At 39.5% G+C, this 17,770-nt stretch overlaps 2 protein-coding genes across 3 annotated transcripts; both read left to right on the forward strand.

Annotated features, from left to right (window-relative positions):
- The first annotated feature begins 452 nt into the window (after window positions 1-452).
- LOC129867796 (protein Wnt-11-like) lies at window positions 453-3,671 on the forward strand. Its single transcript, XM_055941297.1, has 5 exons — window positions 453-699; window positions 1,540-1,775; window positions 1,896-2,173; window positions 2,384-2,676; window positions 2,835-3,671. Exons 1-5 carry the CDS (start codon window positions 626-628, stop codon window positions 3,007-3,009), a joined length of 1,056 nt encoding a protein of 351 aa, XP_055797272.1. The 5' UTR covers window positions 453-625; the 3' UTR covers window positions 3,010-3,671.
- Window positions 3,672-6,045: 2,374 nt separating this feature from the next.
- LOC129868621 (immunoglobulin-binding protein 1-like) lies at window positions 6,046-12,548 on the forward strand. 2 transcript variants are annotated; one of them, XM_055942755.1, is made up of 6 exons: window positions 6,046-6,359; window positions 6,793-7,095; window positions 7,342-7,537; window positions 7,635-7,711; window positions 10,514-10,623; window positions 10,773-12,548. In XM_055942755.1, exons 1-6 carry the CDS (start codon window positions 6,148-6,150, stop codon window positions 10,919-10,921), a joined length of 1,047 nt encoding a protein of 348 aa, XP_055798730.1. In that variant the 5' UTR covers window positions 6,046-6,147; the 3' UTR covers window positions 10,922-12,548. The 2 variants fall into 2 exon arrangements, with proteins under 2 accessions (XP_055798730.1, XP_055798731.1); XM_055942756.1 differs by lacking the exon at window positions 6,046-6,359 and adding an exon at window positions 6,364-6,448.
- The last annotated feature ends 5,222 nt before the right edge of the window (window positions 12,549-17,770 follow it).

Genomic DNA, 17,770 nt, shown 5'->3' on the forward strand with positions numbered 1-17,770 from the left:
AATTGTTGAGAATATTTTACTGGCAAAGGTTATGTTGTCAGATTGTCACACAGTTTAGATTAGAATGTTGCAGATGTGTTTTCAAAGGAACTCTTCAAAAGACTTTAGGCCAGGGCTAGTTAATAGAAGTGTTGCATATTAATGATTGGCTTTATCCCGCTTTAGCCTACATGTCTAACACTTTGTATGGCTGCCGTTTAATCAATCATGATTAATGGCACATAGGCTAACCAGTATTATAACAACAACAACATAAATGTAGGGGCCATCTTTTGAAATGCATAGGATATATATAAAGGATAACTGCTAATAGGCATAGGTTACAGTTCCATCCCCGTGAATTCACAAAATTAGAATTTGATCCGTGTAGCTGTGTTCATTCCATGGTTCATTCACAAATCGCCAATTTAATGGGGCGTGGCTATCGTCGCGGCGACATAAGAAGACTCCCTGGAGCTGAGGTCACGCCACCAGTGGCTTGTATCTTATAGTAGGGCCATACCTCCAGACTCATAGGCTAAATAAAACGATACTATCACTGGATAATCACATCGGACTACTAAAGGAGTCGTTTGGAGCTTATTTTTTGTACATTTTAGGCAGAGGATTCACACATTTGTTTACAATGAAATTCCACATGGATTTATTTCTATTGACATTTATTGTGAACGCGAACTGCTCTGCTGCTATATATTGGCTGTGAGTATTCCATTCGTGTGTAGCTATAGGTCAAATCAAATCAAAGTGTATTGGTCGTGTAGACAGATTTGCAGGTGTTATAGCAGGTGCAAATAAATGTGCAGTAGAATGTCTAGAAAAGACAATACAAATACACAAATGGCCTAACAAAAAAACGAAAGAAATCAAGAAATGTCAGAACGAGTCCAATTAACAATCCAAAGTAGATATATTAGAGTGAGCAGTGTCAGAATCAATAATAGGACTATAGCCTAAATATAAATACGTGGTGTGTATAGACAGTATATAATTTGGAAAATAAAATGATATGTACAGTAGTAGGTATATTATGATGAGAATACAGAATATAGTGAGTAAACAACAGTATATAAACATTATATGAAGTGGCCAGTGTTCAATGTCGGGCTATCTATTCAGAGCAGAGGCCTATGCTACTATGCTACCTTGTCTACATACTGTTTTACCCACTTCTTATGTATATACTGTATTTTAGTCAAGGCTCATCCTATATAACTACTGCAGTACACACCATTTCTATTCATATACTGTCCATAATGTCCATAATGTCCAATGCTCGTTCTAATGTTTCTATATTTCTTAATTATTTTATTTTGGGGGGATTTGTGTGTATTGTGTTGTATTTTTAGTTATTACTGCACTGTTGGAGCTAGAAACATACGCATTTCGCTACACCAGCAATTACATCTGCAAAATATGTGTAGCCTACGCTACCAATAAAATTGTATTTGATTTATTGAAAAAAAAATCGTGACTTGTATTTGTTCATTTGAAACATCTATATGCCATATCAAATAGCTGATGAGTTTTGTATCTTTTCAGTGGACTTACTGTAAATGGGAGTTCTTTAGGCTGGAATCAAACTAATCATTGCAAGCTGCTTGACGCGTTGGCCCATGAGCAATTGCAACTTTGTCGGCGAAATCTTGAGTTGATGCACAGTATTGTCCACGCCGCCAAGATGACCAAAAATACATGTCAGAACACCTTCGGTGACATGCGGTGGAACTGTTCCTCTGTTGAAAAAGCCCCTCGTTTTACACCAGATTTAGCAAAGGGTAAGCTAAAGAAACTTTGGAAATGTAGGCCTATCTTGAAAATGTTATAATATATTGTGGCCAATTAAATTATGTGATTTGGGATTTTCTGTGACTTGCATTAATTTAACTGTATTGCAGGCACCAGGGAGTCTGCGTTTGTGTTCTCACTAGCTTCTGCCGTAGTGAGTCATTCCATCGCCAGAGCCTGCTCTTCTGGAGAGCTCCCCAGCTGCTCGTGCGCCCCAGCCCCTGCTGAACAGGCCGGGCCCGACTTCAAATGGGGAGGATGTGGCGATAACCTGCGCTATGGTCTCCAAATGGGATCTGCCTTTTCTGATGCACCGATGAGAAACAGCAGATCTGGCTCTCAGCCGTTCAGACTGATGAACTTGCACAATAATGCAGTTGGAAGACAGGTAATGGTTGAATTTTATTTTCACGATGACATGAACAGTTGCATACACGTGCATAATTACGCACAAGTTATTGTGCCATTGTTTTTCATGGAACTCCCGTTTAGCTAACGGGTTAAAAAACAACAACATAATAAACAACATATTCTATTCTATAATTAATATTTGCAGAACGTGGCAACACATTTTATATTATTTTTGCTCTACTTTCAGGCACTTATTGATGCCCAGGAGACCAATTGCAAATGCCACGGGGTGTCTGGGTCCTGCTCTGTCAAAACATGTTGGAAGGGCCTCCATGATATTAATCACATTGCCATGGATCTTAAATCCAAGTACCTGTCTGCCACCAAGGTGATCCATCGTCATCTTGGGACAAGGAAGCAGTTGGTCCCCAGAGAGTTGGATTTTCGACCAGTGAGAGAGAGTGATTTGGTCTACCTGGTCAGCTCTCCGGATTACTGCACACACAATGAGAAACATGGTTCACTCGGCACACAGAACAGGTATGATTTTGTTTCTCTCAATGTAATAGTGGAAATTGTCATTTTTACTGTACCTTTGACACTTCGAAGATCGAACTTAAGGTGATCCTCTCTCCCATTCATATTTTTGAGTTATATAGTGAGGTTTATTGATTGGAACATCATTTTTTTGTCTCCAGGCAGTGCAATAAGACATCCAACGACAGTGGGAGTTGCAATATAATGTGCTGTGGTCGCGGCTACAATGCCTTCACTGAGAGGATTGTGGAGAGATGCCAGTGCAAGTACCACTGGTGCTGCTATGTCACCTGCAAGAGGTGTGAAAGGACAGTGGAGAGATATGTATGCAAATAAACTTTGCATAGAGACAATTGAGTGAACATGAAGCACTATTTTAACCACCATATCTTGTCAAGCTGTGCTGGCCCAGGTCACCTGACCTGACTCCCCGTGTAGTAGTACGTAGTCTGCAGGCTACAGTACAATAAAAAACAAGAGAATCAACTCACATACACTACCAAAGATAAGCAGATGGATCTGGACTCCTCTGTTACCTGTTTTAAAGAGATTGGAGGAGGGCACTACTGTGAAAAATATTGTGTTACTTGAAGAGAAAATGTGATTGATTGGGAGCTGTTAGCTATTCATGCTTTATTAGTAATATGTTCCTCAATAGAAGATTGGTTGAATTGATGACATAGGAGGTACCCTAAATGCAAACCGTCCAGTCAGCTTTAAGTTGTTCAACTGACACTGAAAAGCTTTTAATAATTTACATCTTACTCATTAACTAAATTGCCAATGAGAGGCAGAATAGCTGATTGATCTAATTTGAATGTCCAGTTTAGTCAAAAGGGGCTAATGCCATATACTCCTCAGTTTAGGTACATTCTGATCATTGGCATACAGAATACATTTTAGCTGTATTTTTTGTTTTTATTAATACATTAGGGATGTTGATGTACATAAGTGCAATTTTATATTTATTTCTATTAAAAACTACACAAAAAATGTTACATGTGTCTTGTTAAGTTTTAACCATCTGTGTATGAGACTGCCAATGGCAGGTGTTGCTAAACTTGTAGGCCTAATTTGCCTTTGGCAAACCAAATAGTAATAGTAGTATTTATGCAGCAGAGGCTGTAGTAACATGACACAATAGCAAATCCACACTTTCATTCTTTCTACAGAATATCAGGCTCAAGCTGTTTTTATACCATCCACAGTGGCTAAAAGGTCAATAGTGGTACTTCAATCTCAGGGAAAGATTTAAGGCAAGTGCCTCAGCTGCCTCATCATTATTTATTTTCTTTTAAAGATACTATTATAAACAAGAAGATTACATATATACTGTCAAACTAAATTATATGGAATTTGTCAGTGGTCAAAGGTTATCTTTCTGTGTTGGAGTATTTCATATATGATTGATGGTTGCAGCACATAGGTCCTATTTTGGTGGAAATGTGTGGACAAGTATTTACAATAGGGCTGTTGTTAGTCTTTCACATGTTTTGAAACCCTCCCACGCAGCCATGGAGACTATTTACAAAATAAACAGGTGTTTAAATTCTTGCTGCCTCCAAAATAAACTCATGTTTTCTTTTAGCCTGCCGTGTTGAGGAGCTAATTACAGAAAGAAAAAACTAAACAGTGTGCAATCTTTGATTAAAATTGAATAGAATTGTATAGACTGCAGTACGGTGGAAAGGGTAGACTTACTACCTAATTAGCTCTGCCTACACTATGGGGAGGGGGATGCATTGAGAGGGACATGTTGCACATTTGCTGCAATGAACTTCACTAGGCACTATTCCATTATACTGTTTCAAATGACTTACTAGTTTTTCATATACTGGTTAAAAAAAATCACAGTTCATCTTCATGGGACTTCCAGAGGACCACTGTCCCAGAGCAAAACATAGGCCATGGGAACCAGTAGATTAATTGCACTTGTAGAGCCTTGTTTATGCTGAGCCTCTTATTTCCTCCCAGATGACAGAAACGGAAAAAACGTTTTGATGTTTGTTTGAAAAGTGGGGTAGATCAAATCAAATGTTATTTGTCACATGCCTCGATTACAACAGGTGTAGGTAGACCTTACCGTGAAATGCTTACTTATAAGCCCTTAACCAACAATGCAGTTCAAGAAATAGAGTTTAAGAAAATATTTACTAAATAAACTAATGTAAAAAATTAAATAAAAAGTAGCACAATAAAATAACAATAACGAGGCTATATACAGGGGATACCGGTACCGAGTCAATGTGCGGGGGTGCAGGGTAGTTGAGGTAATTTGTACATATAGGTAGGGTAAAGTGACTATGCATACAATAGATAATAAATAGCGAGTAGCAGCAGTGTAAAAACAGAGGGGTGGGGTCAAAGTAAATTGTCTGGGTCGCCATTTGATTAATTGTTCAGCAGTCTTATGGCTTGGGGGTAGAAGCTGTTAAGGAGCCTTTTGGACCTAGACTTGGGGCTCCGGTACCGCTTGCCGTGCAGTAATGAAGAGACAGCCTATAGGGAGGTCAGAGACCTGGCAATGTGGTGCCAGGACAACAACCTCTCCCTCAACGTAAGCAAGACAAAGGAGCTGATCGTGGACTACAGGAAATGGAGGGCCGAACACACCCCCATTCACATCGATGGGGCTGTAGTGGAGCAGGTTGAGAGTTTCTAGTTCCTTGGTGTTCTGACTTGGTGGTGCACACGTAGCCTATAGCTTGCTTTAGAGAAATGTCATTATCAAATATTGTAAGAGCTTTCATTGTCTAATTATATGCCACCTTTATTTATCCTAAAGTTCTGACTTGGTGTACAGGGAGAATACTGTAAGAATTGGCCATGTTCTGAATTCTGTCTCTGTACATTTTAAAAAGTGCTGAAGAAATAGTTATATTGACTACGTCTGTCTTAGCTCGCTCATTAATGTCTTCATTGAAATTATGGATTGCCTCTTATCCGCTCATCATTCCCGTATGCCATAGTTTGTACATGTCAATCGTCAGTAGGAACAACATTTGTTCAAGCAAGTCAGTTATGTTTTTTTTAAAGGCAGTAAATGAGGCTGAATTAACTTTTTCGCTGCCAGACAATTAAGGCTCCGCTTATAGCCAGGTGTAGCGGTGGTAAGGATTCACTCCATTGTGCTGAAGAGAAAACTCTGCTGTTGGGACAGCTTAATTTAGGCTCTAACAGTATGTGGGCACCGTTTGTCACCATTATAGTGCAATTCATGTATTGTGTAATGTTGTGTTATGTAGTGGCTTTGCTACATGCTAAAATCGCCACTGCACGTGTGGCCTTAGAAATACGGACCAAAAACGAATTATGTCCATTAGAGGACACGCATGCATTGCTGGGTCTCAGAAGGACATTTGTCAAAACAGCCATTGAAAACACAGTAAACTTCTCTACGCTCATAAATAAAGTGAGCGTAGAATAAATACGGAAGCCGATAGTAGTCATTACATCGAAAACGTTGGGGGGAAAATGGCAGCCGTAGAAAGCACTAACATGTCATTAATGCAGTCAGAAGAACCGCTTAAACTATCTGATTTATTAGATCGAGGATGGAAACTATATGAGGAGGTGGACACCACAAATGATCCCATCGCAGCCACCCATATCCAGGTCAAAATCAAGCGTGGGATAACGCAACTTGAAGTGGCAACGCGAATGGTGGCCCAACTCGACTTGTTCAGGTGACGTTAATAACGTCGTTAACGCTACCCAGCAGCTACCAAACTACACAGACTGCTTCTCTAGCAATGGCGACTAGCCAGATTTACAGGTATCAAATTGTGAGGACAGCTAGATAACAAACAGATTCCACCGTAATGTTGTTTGACCGTTTAGCTAGCTACTTTACTAGGCTGTCGTATACAAGCTAACAACCTAGCTCCAGTAGCAAGCTAACCTAAGCTAAGGTAAGGCCATGCAATGAAGGTGATGCTGCATGTCCAGTGCGTTCAAATGTGTGTATCAGGAAAGTGTCCGTACTCATTCTGGAATCTAATTTTAAGGTGGAACGTCAGTTGAAGGCTCAACAGTTTGCAATGTTTCTCCACATCATAAGCTAGTTCTAATGTATAGTTATGATCATCAAGGTTAATCTTGTTTATGTTTGTTTTTCAGCCGAAATGAGGATTTGGAGGAGGTAGCAACCACAGATCTGAAGTATCTTATGTTGCCTGCCTTCCTGGGGGCTCTAACTATGAAGCAAGTGAACCTGGCAAAACGACTAGATCACGTTCAGATAGCTAGATGTTACTTTTTGGACTTCTTGAAAAGATGTAAGGAGTATAACTTATCAAAGTTTGAACTACCCAAAATCATTGAAAACTCTGCTGACATACCAGAAGAAGAATCTGCAAATGGGCCCCCCAAACCTCCAGACCTAATTGCGATGGCAACAGTTAGAGCGGCAAAGATAGAAAGGTATATTAAACATCTGCATTTCAATTACAATTTTAACAATTAGAACAATCATTGTTTTGATTGAGCGCTGCACAAGTCAAATTTAGGCCAACCTACCTATGCTTGAAGGTCTAGTACCTGTCACGCACCTCTTAAAATATGTTATGTCCCTCACCTATTTATCAAATTAAAGATCTGTCTTATTCATTTCATAATGGCAATTAATCTGCACCCAAATTGTTATAACTTATTTATTATACTCTGCAGATACAAACAGAGGAAGGACACAGAGGCCAAGCTATCAGAGATCAAGGCAGCAGTGGACAGTGGGCAGGCAGACGACGAGATAGTCCGAAACTTTTACCTCCTCAATGTGAGGAAATGGATTGCTGTATCCCTGGAGGAGATAGAGAGCATTGACCAGGAAATTGAGATTTTGACCAGGATGGATGTTCTAAAACAGGTACCTGGATTTGAAGATGTAACTAATGCCATTCATTCACCAATGTCTCATTGAAAGAGTGTGTTTTTCTTATGCGCTGTATCTTTTCCATGTGCAGAGTTCAGCAGAGCCATTACACTCTAAAAGGCCTCCCATGAAACCCTTCATTCTCACCAAAGATGCTGTTCAGGCCCGGTAGGCAACTGCTCAAATGTATCATTTATTTTCTCCTTCTGACAATTGCCGTTTTCCTGCTCACAAAATAAGTACTCTGTCCAACCTCCCTTGTCAACAGTACATAGCTACTTGCTTAAAATATCACATGAAGTAAATAGTTGATTAATGTGTAATTAAAGGGATATCTCGTTTTTTAACACGTTAGACCTAATTTTATGTGTGTACATACATGCATACAATACCAGTCAAAAGTTTGGACACCTACTCATTCAAGGGTTTTTCTTTATTTGTACTGTTTTCTACATTGTAGAATAAAAGTGAAGACATCAAAACTATGAAATAACACATATGGAATCATGTAATAACCAAAAATCCATATCTCAGACTGGCTATTCAATGAAGCTGCCAGTTAAGGACTTGTGAGGCGTTTGTTTCTCAAACTAGACAATTTAATGTACTTGTCCTCTTGCTCAGTTATGCACCGGGATCTCCTACTCTTTCTATTCTGGTTAGAGCCAGTTTGCGCTGTTCTGTGAAGGGAGTAGTACACAGCGTTGTACGAGATCTTCAGTTTCTTGGCAATTTCTCGCATGGAATTGCCTTCCTTTCTCAGTACAAGAATAGACTGACGAGTTTCAGAAAAAAGTGCTTTATTTCTGTCCATTTTGAACCTGTAATCGAATCCACAAACGCTGATGCTCCAGATACTCAACTAGTCTAAAGAACGCCAGTTTTATTGCTGCTTTAAACAGCATGACAGTTTTCAGATGTGCTAACATAATTGCAAAATGGTTTTCTAATGATTAATTATCCGTTTAAAATGATTAACTTGGATTAGCTAACACAATGTGCCATTGGAACATAGGAGTGATGGTTTCTGATAATGGGCCTCTGTACGCCTATGTAGATATTCCATACTACAGCCGTTTCCAGCTACAATAGTCATTTACAACATTAACAATGTCTACATTGTATTTAGGCTCAATTTGATGTTATTTTAATGGACAAAAAATGTGCTTTTCTATCCAAAATAATCATTTCTAAGTGACCCCAAACTTTTGAACGGTTATGTGTGTATGTATGTATGTATGTGTGTGTGTGTGTGTGTATACATACATACATACATACATACATACATACATACATACATACATACATACATACATACATATAAACTCAGCAAAAAATAAACATCCTCTCACTGTCAACTGCGTTTATTTTCAGCAAACTTAACATGTGTAAATATTTGTATGAACATAAAAAGATTCAACAACTGAGATATAAACTGAACAAGTTCCACAGACATGTGACTAACAGAAATGGAATAATATGTCCCTGAACAAAGGGGGGGGTCAAAATCAAAAGTAACAGTCAGTATCTGGTGTAGCCACCAGATGCATTAAGTACTGCAGTGCATCTCCTCCTCATTTACTGCACCAGATTTGCCAGTTCTTGTTGTAAGATGTTACCCCACTCTTCCACCAAGGCACCTGCAAGTTCCCAGACATTTCTGGGGGGAAGATGTCAATGGGATTGAGATCCGGGCTTTTCGCTGGCCATGGCAGAACACTGACATTCCTGTCTTGCTGGAAATCACGCTCAGAACGAGCAGTATGGCTGGTGGCATTTTCATGCTGGAGGGTCATGTCAGGATGAGCCTGCGGGAAGGGTACCATATGAGGGAGGAGGATGTCTTCCCTGTAACGCACAGCGTTGAGATTGCCTGCAATGACAACAAGCTCAGTCCGATGATGCTGTGACACACCGCCCCAGACCATGATGGACCCTCCACCTCCAAATTGATCTCGCTTCGGAGTATAGTCCTCGGTGTAACGCTCAATCCTTCGACGATAAACGCAAATTCAACAATCACCCCGGTGAGACAAAACTGCGACTCGTCAGTGAAGCGCACTTTTTGCCAGTCCTGTCTGGTCCAGCGACGGTGGGATTGTACCCATAGTTGTTGTTGCCGGTGATGTCTGGTGAGGACCTGCCTTACAACAGGCCTACAAGTCCTCAGTCCAGCCTATTGCAGACAGTCTGAGCACTGATGGAGGGATTGTGCGTTCCTGGTGTAACTCGAGCAGTTATTGTTGCCATCCTAAACCTGTCCCGCAGGTGTGATGTTCAGATATACCGATCCTGTGCAGGTGTTACACGTGGTCTGCCACTGCGAGGACGATCAGCTGTCCATCCTGTCTCCCTGTAGCACTGTCTTAGGCGTCTCACAGTACGGGCATTGCAATTTATTTCCCTGGCCACATCTGCATGCCTCCTTGCAGCATGCCTAAGGCACGTTCACGCAGATGAGCAGGGACCCTGGGCATCTCTCTTTTGGTGTTTTTCAGAGTCAGTAGAAAGGCCTCTTTAGTGTCCTAAATTTTCATAACTGTGACCTTAATTGCCTACCGTCTGTAAGCTGTTAGTGTCTTAACGACCGTTCCACACGTGCATGTTCATTAATTGTTTATGGTTTATTAAACAAGCATGGGAAACGGTGTTTAAACCCGTTACTTTGAAGATCTGTGAAGTTATTTGGATTTTTACTAATTATCTTTGAAAGACAAGGTCCTGAAAAGGGATGTTTCTTTTTTTGCTGTGTGTGTGTGTGTGTGTGTGTGTGTGTGTGTGTGTGTGTGTCTGACCACTGCCACTATATGGCTCATGCACGCAACTAAACCAGCCAAAGAAATCTCAGGAATGGATCTTTAACCAAAACAACTGTCTGGATGATGCTTCAACTTTAAAAATAAGTGGAAAATTAGGTCTAACATGCTAAAAAGCAAAATATCCCTTTTAATGTGTAATTTTTCATCTCAGAGTATTTGGGGCAGGCTATCCCAGCCTACCTACTATGTCAGTGGATGACTGGTATGAACAGCACAGGAAGAAAAATGCCTTGCCAGACCAGGGGATCCCACGCAGCGCTGGTAGGGTTAATAGAGATGTTCATAATAGTGTTCTATTTACAGTTAACTGTACATCCAATTGTTTTCAGGAAAACTCAAATAAATGTTCATCAACCATGTTTTATATCCACCCTGTCTCATTCACCAAATACAATTTGTCTCCCTTTCAGAGGACTTTGATGCAGAAGAGCGAGAACAAGAAGAGAAAGAGAAGCGGGTTGAAAACGACGATGAGGAGGCCTTGCAGAAAGCTAGAGACTGGGACAACTGGAAGGATACGCATCAGAGAGGCTATGGGAACCGTAAAAACATGGGCTAACAACCATCAAACAAATCAACAGTGACATGCCTGGTCTGCAGTGTTCATCTACTCTCTGTCCCTCTGTAATAAATAAAAACTTTGCTGGTGTGTAGAGAAACATGGTCTTGAAGAAAAGGGAGGTTTATACAATCCCAGACAGAAATGGTTTAAGTGTCTGTTTATGGTCTCTTTTTATTCTGATGCTGCAAATCACGGCTTTAATTGTGGCCGTATCAGAGGAAAATGATTTATTGGCAGCCATTAATATTATCTGCACGTTCCATACTAATATACAACCAAGTATTTCCACCAAGGCGTAGTCTGTCGAGATGGTGCAGTGCTATGCTTGAGAAGATTAGTAAAGTGAATTTGATGATCAATTGATTAACAGCTGTTCCCAAGCCGATTCATATTTCCTGAGAGTATCCAACGGTACTTAAAGAGACTTTGTGAAAAACTCTACAGAGGTGGTGGTAACAATCTACAGTTCCAAAAAACTGCTATTGTATATTGTCATCCACGCTTAATGTGTTTAGTGATGGAAAAGGTAGCTTGTGTGCTTATACAGTCTCCTAAAATGTGGCTCTATACTCCAGCATTTTGGTTTTGAGAATAATTGTTTTCTAATCAGGTGACAGTACAGAATATCACTTTTTGTTTTGAGGGTGTTTTCATAGCTGAAAATAATTTGAAGTCCTAAGGTTTTTTGACAGATTCACTTAGTGTATTCAAAAGTTGGGTATTTGGACCCATTTTTACATGTACATTTTAGTCATAGAGCAGACACACCTATCCGGAGCGACCTAGTGCATTCAACCACGTATCTCAAAGTAAGTACATTTTTGTCAAAGTGTTATTGTGCAGTTTGTTTTGGTTGTGCTGTGGCTTATGTTTTGCCCAATAATAACTGAATGGGGACTGGTTTAATTTTCTTTCTAGGTGTACAGATAATGTTTCTGAACATTTCTAGATTAATCGTGATAATGCCATGATTAAGAAAAATCATGAATAATAAGTGAGATGCTGATCAGAGGCTACAACAAAATATGCTAACCTCTCACCATTACCAGTAATGGGAGGTTAGCATTTTTTTGGGGGGGGGTACGATCTTTGTAACTCATCATTATTCATGATTATCCATGATCATTGTATCCACATGAATGTCAAAGTATTCAGAAAGATCTATTCTTACAATAAAAGTGACTCCAAAATGGCACAAGTCGATCCCGGTCCCTGAATTCACCATTCTGTTCCTATTGGGCAAAACCGCAAATGCATCAAAGTTTGTAGTAGCTTGATGTAGCCATTGTGTGTGAGGAATATGGGACCAAATACTAAACTTTTGACTACTTTAATACACTAAAGTGAATTTGTCCAAATAGTTATGACTTTTTCAAATGGGGGACTAAATATATTAATGTATTTAATTTTTTAAATTGTACAACAGACCCTCGCTGCTGGCATTCTGTATTGTCGCCTAATATGAAACATTCTCAAATCTAAAATACTGGAGTATAGAGCCACGTTTAAAATGGTTTGCTTCACTGTCAGAATACATATGGAGTATATACAATATTTTTTCCTCTGATTGATGTCCATTGTAACACTGAATAATGGTTTTGTAATACAGATGTGATGCACTTAATTACAGAGAGCCACTCCTTTTTCATCTTGTTTTGCTGAATACTTTTTTGTTGTTAAATAACTTCCTTGTGACAGCCAATTTGCTATTTTCTCAAAATGTATGGCTGACTCATTTGATTTCTTTCCCACCTCTTACACATGTACCGCCCCGTAGCACTCACTTCCGTCATCATGAAGTGCTTTGAGAGACTAGTCAAGGACCATATCACCTCCACCCTACCGGACACCCTAGACCCACTCCAATTTGCTTACCGACCCAATAGGTCCACAGACGACGCAATCGCAACCACACTGCACACTGCCCTAACCCATCTGGACAAGAGGAATACCTATGTGAGAATGCTGTTCATCGACTACAGCTCAGCATTTAACACCATAGTACCCTCCAAACTCGTCATCAAGCTCGAGACCCTGGGTCTCGACCCCGCCCTGTGCAACTGGGTCCTGAACTTCCTGACGGGCCGCCCCCAGGTGGTGAGGGTAGGTAACAACATCTCCACCCCGCTGATCCTCAACACTGGGGCCCCACAAGGGTGCGTTCTGAGCCCTCTCCTGTACTCCCTGTTCACCCACGACTGCGTGGCCATGCACGCCTCCAACTCAATCATCAAGTTTGCGGACGACACTACAGTGGTAGGCTTGATTACCAACAACGACGAGACGGCCTACAGGGAGGAGGTGAGGGCCCTCGGAGTGTGGTGTCAGGAAAATAACCTCACACTCAACGTCAACAAAACAAAGGAGATGATTGTGGACTTCAGGAAACAGCAGATGGAGCACCCCCCTATCCACATCGACGGGTCAGTAGTGGAGAAGGTGGAAAGTTTTAAGTTCCTCGGTGTACACATCACGGACAAACTGAATTGGTCCACCCACACAGACAGCGTTGTGAAGAAGGCGCAGCAGCGCCTCTTCAACCTCAGGAGGCTGAAGAAATTTGGCTTGTCACCAAAAGCACTCACAAACTTCTACAGATGCACAATCGAGAGCATCCTGTCGGGCTGTATCACCGCCTGGTACGGCAACTGCTCCGCCCACAACCGTAAGGCTCTCCAGAGGGTAGTGAGGTCGGCAGAACGCATCACCCGGGGCAAACTACCTGCCCTCCAGGACACCTACACCACCCGATGTCACAGGAAGACCATAATCATCAAGGACAACAACCACCCAAGCCACTGCCTGTTCACCCCGCTATCATCCAGAAGGCGAGGTCAGTACAGGTGCATCCAAGCAGGGACCGAGAGACTGAAAAACAGCTTCTATCTCAAGGCCATCAGACTGTTAAACAGCCACCACTAACATTTAGCGGCCGCTGCCAACATACTGACTCAACTCCAGCCACTTTAAAAATGGGAATTGATGGAAATTATGTAAAAATGTACCACCAGCCACTTTCAACAATGCCACCTAATATAATGTTTACATACCCTACATTACACATCTCTTATGTATATGTATATACTGTACTCTATATCATCTACTGCATCTTGCCATCTTATGTAATACATGGACCACTAGCCACTTTAAACTATGCCACTTTATGTTTACATACCCTACAGTACTCATCTCATAGGTATATACCGTACTCTATACCATGTACTGCACCATTGCCTATGCCGTTCTGTACCATCACTCATTCATATATCTCTATGTACATATTCTTTATCCCTTTACACTTGCGTGTATAACGTAGTAGTTGCGGAATTGTTAGGTTAGATTACTTGTTGTTATTACTGCATTGTCGGAACTAGAAGCACAAGCATTTCGCTACACTCGCATTAACATCTGCTAACCATGTGTATGTGACTAATAAAATTTGATTTGATTTGATGTACAGTTTGAACAGGCACTGATTTTGACAGACTTGGTCGATTCCTTTGTCAGAGTTGATAATGACTAGTGGTTGGTCTATTTTTTACAGAATAGCAGGAATGCTGTGTGCAAAACCTGCATGGTTCCCATTGTAACAACAAATCATTTGAGTGTTTTCTACTTTTCTCATTGTTTCTTAAAGAAGTTGCTAGTGTATAAAAAAAATATGGATACAGTCCAGAATAAATATGATAAGCTGCTATGACCAAGCAAATTGTTATTGGCACACTGATATTCACACGCACAAAATGTGCATGAATCAAAATCATATATATTGAACATGACTAATATTGCTCCCATGTAACTTGATATGTGTCTTTTGGTGAAAGCATCAATTGTGATCTCAAAATGTATTTCTGTTTCGAAGCCAATTAAATCAATATATTGGACATGCTCGCTAAAAGTTTCCTTTATTTGCTACCCATTGGACAGCTGTGCTAAAGTGAAATCATAACCAGTACACCACCTCAATTCTGGGCCACCTAGTTCTAGCTTCATGTCTCTTGATGTACAGTGATATTTATCCTCAGTCAGTAGCCCGATTTATACCTTGTTCTAACATGCATCCTTTGTCCTGATCTAGTCCACATTCTGATTGTGCCCACATTTCCAGACAGGTGTAGATTATTAAAAGATGCATAATGGTCTGATTGTGATCAGATCTTCCTGACCACCTTCGGAGGTAGACGGGCACACTTTATGTCTGGATATCTTACAAGTGTAGACTCACTCTCTCTCCTGCACCACCTGTCTCTACCTCTGAATGCTCGACTATGAAAAGCCAACTGATGTTTACTCCTGAGGTGCTGACCTGTTGCACCCTCTGTGATTATTATTTGACCCTGCTGGTCATCTATGAAAGTTTGAAAAACAATTTGACCTTAACGGCCATGTACTCCTGTAATCTCCACCTGGCACAGCCAGAAGAGGACTGGCTACCCCTCAGAGCCTGGCACCTCTCTAGGTTTCTTCCTAGGTTCCTGCATTTCTAGATAGTTTTTCCACTGTTCTTCTATATCTGTATTACTGTCTCTGTGGTTTTAGGCTGGGTTTTTGTATAAGCACAACTGTAAAAAGGGCTTTATAAATACATTTGATTGATTGATTGATAATTGGAACTGGACAGTGAAACCATTTATTAAATCAATATTTGAAAGGTGGCACCATAGACTTATGGATCAATATGTGTCTTAAAATAAATAAATATTATTTTGAAAGAATATCTGTCAAATAATTTGCGTATAGGGAGGGGCCAGGAAATGTGGGCACAATGTGGAAACAGTTGACAGAGACACATTTGAATGCCATGTGTAGACATATTTGACAAAATGTGGGCACAATCAGAATGTGGACAAGAGCAGGAAAAAGTGAAATAAAATTAAATCAAGCTTTATTTATATAGCACATTTCAGACATTACTGCAACGCAATTCACTTCACAGGAAAAAAACAAAGACAATAAAAACTGAAATATTTACTGCACAACAAACATAAGAGGATAAAAAACAAATGAATAACAATAAAAACTGAGAGACTAAAATGCACCCTAAGGAAAAGCAATGCTATAAAGGTGTTTCAGTCTCCTCTAACCGAAGCTAATTGTGTGGATTTTCTTCTATTAATAATGTAAAATTAACAGCCATACAGAAAGACCCATGTGAAGATGAAATTACAGAGGAACTTCTTGATGCAATTAAAGCCTTTAAGTCCAGGAAAACTCCAGGGCTGGACGGCATACCAGTTGAGGTATACCAAATCTTTTTTTATATACTCAGAGGACCGTTATTAGCAAGTTTTAACCACTCCTATGTAAATGGTAGAATATCAGACACTCAACAAGAAGGTCTGATTTTATTATTACTGGGAAACAGGATACAAGTGGGAAATATGAAGATCCAGTCCATTTAGAAATTTGAGGCAAAATGGTGTGATGCAAAAATTCTAGCAAAATGAATAGCGCATAGAATTAAAAAGGTATTGTTGGATATTATTCATTCTAATCAGACAGGTTTTTTATATGGATGATACATTGGAGATAATATAAGGCAAGCACTGGAAACAATAGAACACTATGAAAAATCTGGGAAACCAGGCCTGCTATTCATAGCTGACTTTTAATAGGTTTTTGATAAAGTACGACTGGAGTTTATATATAAATGCCTGGAACATTTACATTTTGGGGAACCTCTTATAAAATGGGTTAAAATAATGTATAGTAACCCTAGGTGTAAAATAGTAAATAATGTCTACTTCTCAGAAAGTTTTGAACTGTCAAGAGAAGTTAAACAAGGTTGTCCACTATCGGCATATCTATTTATTATGGCCATTGAAATGTTAGCTGTTAAAACTAGATCCAACAATAATATCAAGGGATTAAAAATACAGGGCTTAAAAACAAAGGTGTCATTGTACGCTGATGATTCATGTTTTCTTTTAAATCCACAACTTGGATCCCTCCACAGCCTCATAAAGGATCTAGATAATTTTTACCCCCAAATTATGAAAAGTACTATATTATGTATCGGATCACAAAAAAATACAACTTTTACTTTACCATGTAGTTTACCAATAGAATGGTCTGATGGTGATGTGTATATACTCGTTATACATATCCCAAAATAAATAAACAATCTCACTCTAATAAATTTAGATAAGATCTTGCTACCATGGAAATGTAAATACCTTTCTATTTGTGGAAAAATCTCCCTGATTACCTCTTTAGTCATATCCCAGTTTACCTATTTGCTTATCATCTTCACTACACCTAGTGAACAGTTTTGTAAATTATATTAGAAAAAAATATTCAATTTTATTTGGAATGGCAAACCAGACAAAATTAAACGAGCCAATTTATATAATGAATATGAATTCGTAGGGCAGAAATGATTAAATATTAAAGCATTAGACCTCTCACTAACGGCTTTAGTCATGCAAAAGTTATACTTAAATCCGAACTGATTCTCTAGCAAAATAGTAAGTATGTCTCACCCTATGTTCAAGAAAGGCCTTTTTCCTTTTATTCAAATTACAACCTCTCACTTTCAGTTATTTGAAAAGGAAATCATCTCCCAAATATTGCTATTTTTAAAACAAGACATAGAAAGTTGGTTGCAATATCTATTTAATCCACCAGAAAAGACAGAACAAGATAACAAATATTGTGGTTAAACTCAAATATACGAATTGAAAAATTGTTTATAATGATATCGTATTTAATTGTCGTATTTATGATATCATAAATACGACTGGTGGATAGATTTATGTCATACATGCAGCTAACTGAAACATATGGAAATATATGCTCTACCCAAAATTAAAACCAACTAACTACAGCATTACCGCAAAAGTGGAA

The sequence above is a fragment of the Salvelinus fontinalis genome, chromosome 13, assembly GCF_029448725.1.
Source record: "Salvelinus fontinalis isolate EN_2023a chromosome 13, ASM2944872v1, whole genome shotgun sequence".
NCBI classification, from domain to species: Eukaryota; Metazoa; Chordata; class Actinopteri; order Salmoniformes; family Salmonidae; genus Salvelinus; species Salvelinus fontinalis.

Excerpts from the sequence above, each read along its gene's own strand:
- LOC129867796 (XM_055941297.1), top strand. The coding sequence starts at position 626 with ATGAAATTCCACATGGATTTATTTCTATTGACATTTATTGTGAACGCG. Across the intron at positions 700-1,539 it reads TCTGCTGCTATATATTGGCT|TGGACTTACTGTAAATGGGA; the intron begins GTGAGTATTCCA and ends GTATCTTTTCAG. Across the intron at positions 2,677-2,834 it reads TCACTCGGCACACAGAACAG|GCAGTGCAATAAGACATCCA; the intron begins GTATGATTTTGT and ends TTTTGTCTCCAG.
- LOC129868621 (XM_055942755.1), top strand. The coding sequence starts at position 6,148 with ATGGCAGCCGTAGAAAGCACTAACATGTCATTAATGCAGTCAGAAGAA. Across the intron at positions 6,360-6,792 it reads GCCCAACTCGACTTGTTCAG|CCGAAATGAGGATTTGGAGG; the intron begins GTGACGTTAATA and ends TTTGTTTTTCAG. Across the intron at positions 10,624-10,772 it reads GGGGATCCCACGCAGCGCTG|AGGACTTTGATGCAGAAGAG; the intron begins GTAGGGTTAATA and ends TCTCCCTTTCAG.